Genomic DNA, 8,692 nt, shown 5'->3' with positions numbered 1-8,692 from the left:
TTTTTTTTTTGACCATCGAAGTAAGTATCATCGTTAACTTTTTTTTTAGTCTCATCGATAGCTGCCTTAGTTGCAGCTGCTGCTGCCTTCAAGGTCGACGGTTCGAATATCAAACGTTCCGAATTTTCCGAAGGATATCCTTCCTTCTCGTTGTAATCTTCATTTTTATCATAACCCTTATCGTAACCCTTATTATATGGCGGTTTAATAATTTTTCTAATATTTTCTTGAACATCATAACCCTTGGATTCTTCTTGATTTTCCTCAGATTTCGTAGGACTACCATAAGAATTACCTTTCGTATACGCGTATACTTTATCTTTCGGTTTATAAGCGTAAGAACATTGTTCAAAATTATCACCACTTTTAGGATCTTTACAAACCTTACACGTCATCGAATCCTTTTCGATTAATTTACAATTGGATTGATCTATTTTTTCTGAATTTATTTCAGATTCCGATTTATATTCCGACGGGCTAGTATAATAATCAGGTAAAACGTCGTATGAATCTTTTTTATTATTGGAATCTGATTTATCGTAATAACTTTTAGATTCGTCCGGTAAATTATAATCTTTCGTATAATCCGAATATTTGGATTCGATAGGACGATCGGATTCTTCATCTTCTTCTTCTTCCTTTTTCGAACTTGATGATTTTTTTGACGTATTTTCAGGATAACCGAATGATTTAGATCTACTGAATTTGTATACCTTATCTTTAGGTTGATATGCATAAGAACATTTCTCATAATTACCACCCGTTTTAGGATCCTTACAAATGGTACAAATTTTACCATCTTTTTCAAGCTTTTTACAATCGGTCGATGATTCTTTTTCTTCGTCTATATTTATTTCCTCATCGTTTCTTACTTTCACCTGTGATCTTTCATACCTTTCACTTGGATACGATGATTCGTAATATTTTTTTTCTGGATCAACCTTAAATCAATTATAAAGAAGAAATATAATCAAATTAAGAATTTTATAGATTCATTATTTTTACATCTGATCAAATACAAATCAGAAGAAAAAGGTAATAAGATAAATTTTCAACAATTATTTATACTTTTTTCAAATATTTTAGACTAATGTTTGTTTTAAATAATATAACTATTGATCTAGTTTTATATTTACAAATCTAAATTATGAAAAATCTTAACAAAAAATTATTAATCTTTTAAATAAGCAAAATTCTTATAACTCACCTAAATATTTATTAACTTTAAAGTTCTACTTTATATAGGCAATAATTTCCTAATTTTAAGTAAACGAAAGGATACTTACAATTAATAGTTTAAAATATATATATATTTATTTATTATATTACCTTTAATTTTTCATCCGGTTCTGCGTCCTCGTCGTGTCCTTTTCCAAATAATTTTGATTTACTATAAGCATAAGATTTGTCATTAGGTTTAGCTACGTAAGAACATTGTTCATACTTTGCTTTACTTTTCATATCCTTGCAAACCATGCAAACCATAGAATCCCTTAATACTTTCTCACAATTTTCATTAATTTTTTTATACTTATCAGGAATATATTCGCTAGCTTCGGTAAAAATTTCGTCACTAAATCTGTATGGATTATCAAACTTTCGATTAAAATTCGGATGATCCTTTAAATTCTCGACGTGTTCGGAGGCAGCAATTTTTAATTTGCCATCATCCAAGGATATTTTCGTAGACGGTGATTCTCGATTCTCGATATTTGAATTAGATCTTCGTTTTCGAGGTGTCAAATATTCCGAATAATTGTCATCCTTTTTTGAATTGTAAGTACAATAATCATAAGTATTACCAGTTTTTAAATCCTTACATTTGTAACAAGTATCCTTATTCATTTTATCATTGTTAGAATGAATTTTGATTTCCTGACAATAAGGTAAACCTGATTTCAAAACTATATCCTTGTATTTGGCATTATCTTTATCTATTATAGGATAAGGTGGTAATATTGTTTTTTTCAAATGTTTATCTTCTTTAGGAATCTTTTTTATTCCAATTAAATCCGAGGATTCTGTATAAACGTCAGTTTCCAAGGGCCACGGTTTGTTTTCCGATTTATCTGATTTTTTTAATGAATCCTTGTAATATTCATATTTCAAATCTATCGATATTACTTTATTTAATGATAAAGCAATTATCAAATAAATCTGCAAAAGTAACATTGAAGAATTATTGGTCAGATGAATATTTAACAAAAAATTGACATTATAATTATTTAAATATATTTAATATTTATTTTCTACAAATAATACACTTACTAACTAATAACATTTGAGAGAGAAAATATTAATCAATTAATTAAAAATAATAATAACAAAAAAAATGAATATATTGTCTTACCTTAAAATCGATCATCCTTAAATATAGATCATCTACCTGCCCCGTATCAGAATAATCAAATTTTAAATAATTCGATTCTGAATTCTAGTTCGAACGATCTATTATTACTTTCTATGAAAATGATACTGGTTAACCAATTCGAATGGCTTTATATATTGACTATGTAAATCTCTTTTAGATCAAACCCCCCACTTATTTAATATTTCGTGTTATTCTCTCTTACTTTGGTGAAACGTTCTAACCAATCTCCAGAAAATTGCATTCAATATTATATATAATAAAAGAAAGGGAAAAAGAAATAAAGAGAGAGAGAGAGAGAGAGATAAGATTCATTGAAACGCATGAGTTGAGATGTTGCGATTGATCGATTACCTAAACGTTCGATTTTCTTTAATACAACTGTTCTTAAATATATATTCTCTACCTTTAATTTAACAAAGACACATTTTGCTTATTTTTGATTTTTTAAATATGTATAATATTTATTAATTATAATATATAATATTAATAATTTATATAAATTATTAATATTATATATTATAATTAATAAATATTATACATATTTAAAAAATCAAAAATAAGCAAAATGTGTCTTTGTTAAATTAAAGGTAGAGAATATATATTTAAGAACAGTTGTATTAAAGAAAATCGAACGTTTAGGTAATCGATCAATCGCAACATCTCAACTCATGCGTTTCAATGAATCTTATCTCTCTCTCTCTCTCTCTCTTTATTTCTTTTTCCCTTTCTTTTATTATATATAATATTGAATGCAATTTTCTGGAGATTGGTTAGAACGTTTCACCAAAGTAAGAGAGAATAACACGAAATATTAAATAAGTGGGGGGTTTGATCTAAAAGAGATTTACATAGTCAATATATAAAGCCATTCGAATTGGTTAACCAGTATCATTTTCATAGAAAGTAATAATAGATCGTTCGAACTAGAATTCAGAATCGAATTATTTAAAATTTGATTATTCTGATACGGGGCAGGTAGATGATCTATATTTAAGGATGATCGATTTTAAGGTAAGACAATATATTCATTTTTTTTGTTATTATTATTTTTAATTAATTGATTAATATTTTCTCTCTCAAATGTTATTAGTTAGTAAGTGTATTATTTGTAGAAAATAAATATTAAATATATTTAAATAATTATAATGTCAATTTTTTGTTAAATATTCATCTGACCAATAATTCTTCAATGTTACTTTTGCAGATTTATTTGATAATTGCTTTATCATTAAATAAAGTAATATCGATAGATTTGAAATATGAATATTACAAGGATTCATTAAAAAAATCAGATAAATCGGAAAACAAACCGTGGCCCTTGGAAACTGACGTTTATACAGAATCCTCGGATTTAATTGGAATAAAAAAGATTCCTAAAGAAGATAAACATTTGAAAAAAACAATATTACCACCTTATCCTATAATAGATAAAGATAATGCCAAATACAAGGATATAGTTTTGAAATCAGGTTTACCTTATTGTCAGGAAATCAAAATTCATTCTAACAATGATAAAATGAATAAGGATACTTGTTACAAATGTAAGGATTTAAAAACTGGTAATACTTATGATTATTGTACTTACAATTCAAAAAAGGATGACAATTATTCGGAATATTTGACACCTCGAAAACGAAGATCTAATTCAAATATCGAGAATCGAGAATCACCGTCTACGAAAATATCCTTGGATGATGGCAAATTAAAAATTGCTGCCTCCGAACACGTCGAGAATTTAAAGGATCATCCGAATTTTAATCGAAAGTTTGATAATCCATACAGATTTAGTGACGAAATTTTTACCGAAGCTAGCGAATATATTCCTGATAAGTATAAAAAAATTAATGAAAATTGTGAGAAAGTATTAAGGGATTCTATGGTTTGCATGGTTTGCAAGGATATGAAAAGTAAAGCAAAGTATGAACAATGTTCTTACGTAGCTAAACCTAATGACAAATCTTATGCTTATAGTAAATCAAAATTATTTGGAAAAGGACACGACGAGGACGCAGAACCGGATGAAAAATTAAAGGTAATATAATAAATAAATATATATATATTTTAAACTATTAATTGTAAGTATCCTTTCGTTTACTTAAAATTAGGAAATTATTGCCTATATAAAGTAGAACTTTAAAGTTAATAAATATTTAGGTGAGTTATAAGAATTTTGCTTATTTAAAAGATTAATAATTTTTTGTTAAGATTTTTCATAATTTAGATTTGTAAATATAAAACTAGATCAATAGTTATATTATTTAAAACAAACATTAGTCTAAAATATTTGAAAAAAGTATAAATAATTGTTGAAAATTTATCTTATTACCTTTTTCTTCTGATTTGTATTTGATCAGATGTAAAAATAATGAATCTATAAAATTCTTAATTTGATTATATTTCTTCTTTATAATTGATTTAAGGTTGATCCAGAAAAAAAATATTACGAATCATCGTATCCAAGTGAAAGGTATGAAAGATCACAGGTGAAAGTAAGAAACGATGAGGAAATAAATATAGACGAAGAAAAAGAATCATCGACCGATTGTAAAAAGCTTGAAAAAGATGGTAAAATTTGTACCATTTGTAAGGATCCTAAAACGGGTGGTAATTATGAGAAATGTTCTTATGCATATCAACCTAAAGATAAGGTATACAAATTCAGTAGATCTAAATCATTCGGTTATCCTGAAAATACGTCAAAAAAATCATCAAGTTCGAAAAAGGAAGAAGAAGAAGATGAAGAATCCGATCGTCCTATCGAATCCAAATATTCGGATTATACGAAAGATTATAATTTACCGGACGAATCTAAAAGTTATTACGATAAATCAGATTCCAATAATAAAAAAGATTCATACGACGTTTTACCTGATTATTATACTAGCCCGTCGGAATATAAATCGGAATCTGAAATAAATTCAGAAAAAATAGATCAATCCAATTGTAAATTAATCGAAAAGGATTCGATGACGTGTAAGGTTTGTAAAGATCCTAAAAGTGGTGATAATTTTGAACAATGTTCTTACGCTTATAAACCGAAAGATAAAGTATACGCGTATACGAAAGGTAATTCTTATGGTAGTCCTACGAAATCTGAGGAAAATCAAGAAGAATCCAAGGGTTATGATGTTCAAGAAAATATTAGAAAAATTATTAAACCGCCATATAATAAGGGTTACGATAAGGGTTATGATAAAAATGAAGATTACAACGAGAAGGAAGGATATCCTTCGGAAAATTCGGAACGTTTGATATTCGAACCGTCGACCTTGAAGGCAGCAGCAGCTGCAACTAAGGCAGCTATCGATGAGACTAAAAAAAAAGTTAACGATGATACTTACTTCGATGGTCAAAAAAAAAAAGCTGACATAGAGAAAGTTTTGAAAGAATTTCAAAATGAGGATCGTAAAAATTGTAAGAAAATAATGAAGAATAAAATGACGTGTTATCAGTGCACAGACGATAAGGATTTTCGAAAGGAAGAATGTATGTTCGTAGGTGACCAAGAAGAACCAGATAACATTAATAATAATAATAATAATGACAGATATACATATCGCGAGGTTAAACAATTTAAGATTGATCCTGATAACAAATCATCCAGTTCGAGTTTGAATAAAAGCCAATTAAAAAAGAAAACAGAAATTCTCGAACCGATACCATCGGCGAGTGAAGATTCTTACGTGACAAAATTAAAACCAGTTGAAAATGTTGAAAAAACAACTGAGGAAGAAAAATTAGACGAAGTTGAACCTTACGAATATGTTGCCGAAACTCAACCTATTTATGACAAGAGTCTGGGATTAACATTACCAGCATTTATGTTAACCAAATCGGAACACGAACAAGAATTTGATGATATGGTTGCATCTAGTAGAATTTAATATATCAAATTTACCGAATTAATTCATTTTATTTTATATTATTCATTATTTCAATTCTAATAAGATCAATATATATATATTATTGTTATTTAGTTCGTAAACAGACATTTTTTTTTTCTGATAAGACATTACCTAGTTTTTAATAAATCTATTGTTACTTAACTACCTACTTTCTCTCTCTCTCTCTCTCTCTCTCTCAGAAAGGAACAGATTTTTTGTATTACATCAGAAATATTGTTTCGCATGATTGATTGTAAAGTTCGTTCGTGCGAATCTTGATTGTACCAATCGAACTGATTTTCTTTTTCACTTATAATAAATAAAAATTCTCGAAAGATTGACGTCAATCAATTTTTTCTTATGTTACAAAAGATTAGATTTTTAATTCGTTCATAGATATTTAAAAATGAAATCTTTTGTTAAAGTTCAATATTTTCATTGTAAGAAATTCGTCATAAAAAAAATTTAATTTAATATTATCATACTTAATAGATTACATTTTTTTCACTTTACATATTTAAATCAATCTCTCGTATATAGTTTTTTTTTTTTGTTTATTTGTTTGTTTGTTTATTTAAGCACTTTCTATACACGCTTTCGCATCATTCACGGCAACAGGTACTTTTGGACGAGCCGAGGATACAATACCAGACATACAAGAATTTCCTTTGATGTATGAATTGCTTGATGCTACATTACCACTACTTTTAACATTTTCGGCAGTACTTTGAAGACTTCTGATAGTACCATTAGCTTTGCCTATGGCAAGGGAAATGCAACTTTGCATTTGGAATATATTATTTGAGTAACAATCAGGGAATATGCTGTCCAATACTGTGAGCATTTGTCTGGCAACCTAGATAAGTATATAATTAATTAAAAATCAAATTATTATATACATATATTAATAAAAATGAAAGATAATAATTATTTTCAGATATTGTTTTTTTTTTTGTTTCTTTCTTTTTTTAAGCCGATGCAATATATTATTCGTACTTACACCAATGGTAGCATCCATATTATTTTGTGCTGGTACAATACCCTGTTTGGCATTACTCACACAAGCATCTAACGATGCGAATGAACTTAAACTAATTTCTCTAAGTGCAAGTCTACCAGATTCTAAACAATGATCTGCATTTTTGCCTTGTTCTTTGGCAGCGTTAACAGCATTCTAAAAATAATACGAAATGATTAATAAATAAATAGATTGAAATTAAATGATCTGAGTGTGTTTTGTTTTGTTTTTGTTTTTAAATTAAATTATTTATTTAAAAATACTTACACGAATTTCGTTCATTGCAGGATTCGTCAAGTCATTTATTGATTGCATGGAATTGATCTTAGTATTGGAAAGTTTAACGCCTAAATCAAATTCTAGGTTTCTTTTCGATCTTTCTAAATCACTGATCAATCTATTAACATTTCCTTTTGATTGTTGCAAACGTGCTTTTAAAACTTCTAAAGATTCTCCTCGAACGTTGCTAATCTGTTATATATAATTTATGATATAAAAATATTCAAGAAAGTCACATATTGATAATTATATAATTATTATTATTATATAATCGATAACACAAACGAGTTTTTCTTTTTCCTTAATAATAATAAATAAATAAGAAAAAAAATAAAACTGTGTTCTTACCTGAACGATGCAAAATGCAACAACGAGACAAATTATTAAATTATTCATTGTGAAATAATTTTGTAACAAGCTATGCAATACAATCGACAAATTAAAATTGCGAAATTAATACTGATATACTCTTTGAAACACTGTAAACAGCTGAATGAAATTAGAAACACGTCGGTTATCGTTTATAAAGACGGAACATCGTATTTACGTATGTGAATGAGGATGATCGTATGAGAAAGAGGAATATAGAGTGGGGAAGGAAAGTCAGATAACTTTTTCGCAGAATTACACACACATATATACGTAAATAACAAATATATAAATTAATTCTTGCGTGTGTATGTTATTTTCCAGCTCCCGGTTCCCTCCTATTCATTCTCACTCAACGACCAGGAATCCCCGTAAATTTTATCTTATGGAAAATCCACAAGCAAATAAGCAAATAACCAACGTAGAATTAATATTAAAACTGTAACGGTAAAAGAATACAAGGTCTTTACGATAAGAGAGACATAGTTGTTTATTTAATAACTGTTTATACGTCTACACATATTTATTTTTTATCCTATAATAGTTTAATGATTTAATAGTTTTATAACAGTAACCATATTGAATATGATTAAATAACTTGTTTTTAATCGAACGTTTCCAGTTCATAGTTGAATGCCCGTAATGATAACCAGTTTAATCGATCAGATATTAAACAAATAAATGATTTAGGATCGTTTATACTTTTTTAAGTAATTTTATTTACAAACGTTCTTGGAATATACGTAAGATCGATATATTACTGTGAAACAT

At 27.5% G+C, this 8,692-nt stretch overlaps 3 protein-coding genes across 3 annotated transcripts; 1 reads left to right on the top strand and 2 right to left on the bottom strand.

Annotated features, from left to right (window-relative positions):
* Nucleotides 1–38: 38 nt before the first annotated feature.
* LOC106792869 lies at nt 39–1,845 on the bottom strand (the record flags this gene model as incomplete). The annotated part of the gene is made up of 2 exons (XM_014759402.1): nt 1,330–1,845; nt 39–941 (listed from the first exon to the last, which is right to left on the bottom strand). Coding segments are annotated over exons 1-2 (1,419 nt in total), but the record flags the coding sequence as incomplete, so codon positions are not given.
* Nucleotides 1,846–3,367: 1,522 nt separating this feature from the next.
* Nucleotides 3,368–6,382, top strand: LOC106792868. The gene is made up of 3 exons (XM_014759399.1): nt 3,368–3,382; nt 3,645–4,403; nt 4,792–6,382. The coding sequence occupies exons 1-3, from the start codon at nt 3,368–3,370 to the stop codon at nt 6,253–6,255; spliced, it is 2,238 nt and encodes a 745-aa protein (XP_014614885.1). The 3' UTR covers nt 6,256–6,382.
* A 327-nt stretch (nt 6,383–6,709) lies between these two features.
* On the bottom strand, nt 6,710–8,086 carry LOC106792870. The gene is made up of 4 exons (XM_014759403.1): nt 7,901–8,086; nt 7,541–7,744; nt 7,256–7,429; nt 6,710–7,111 (listed from the first exon to the last, which is right to left on the bottom strand). The coding sequence occupies exons 1-4, from the start codon at nt 7,946–7,948 to the stop codon at nt 6,830–6,832; spliced, it is 708 nt and encodes a 235-aa protein (XP_014614889.1). The 5' UTR covers nt 7,949–8,086; the 3' UTR covers nt 6,710–6,829.
* Between the last annotated feature and the right edge of the window lie 606 nt (nt 8,087–8,692).

The sequence above is a fragment of the Polistes canadensis genome, unplaced genomic scaffold (genome assembly GCF_001313835.1).
Source record: "Polistes canadensis isolate GaletaPanama2010 unplaced genomic scaffold, ASM131383v1 scaffold_919, whole genome shotgun sequence".
Taxonomy (NCBI): domain Eukaryota; kingdom Metazoa; phylum Arthropoda; class Insecta; order Hymenoptera; family Vespidae; genus Polistes; species Polistes canadensis.
The sequence above is the reverse complement of the archived record's forward strand: the minus strand, read 5'-3'. Positions and strand labels throughout refer to the sequence as shown.

Coding starts and splice junctions, on each gene's coding strand:
- LOC106792868 (XM_014759399.1), top strand. Junction 4,404..4,791: donor AACCGGATGAAAAATTAAAG/GTAATATAATAA, acceptor AATTGATTTAAG/GTTGATCCAGAAAAAAAATA.
- LOC106792870 (XM_014759403.1), bottom strand. CDS start 7,948: ATGAATAATTTAATAATTTGTCTCGTTGTTGCATTTTGCATCGTTCAG. Junction 7,745..7,900: donor TTGCATTTTGCATCGTTCAG/GTAAGAACACAG, acceptor TATATATAACAG/ATTAGCAACGTTCGAGGAGA. Junction 7,112..7,255: donor ATATGGATGCTACCATTGGT/GTAAGTACGAAT, acceptor ATACTTATCTAG/GTTGCCAGACAAATGCTCAC.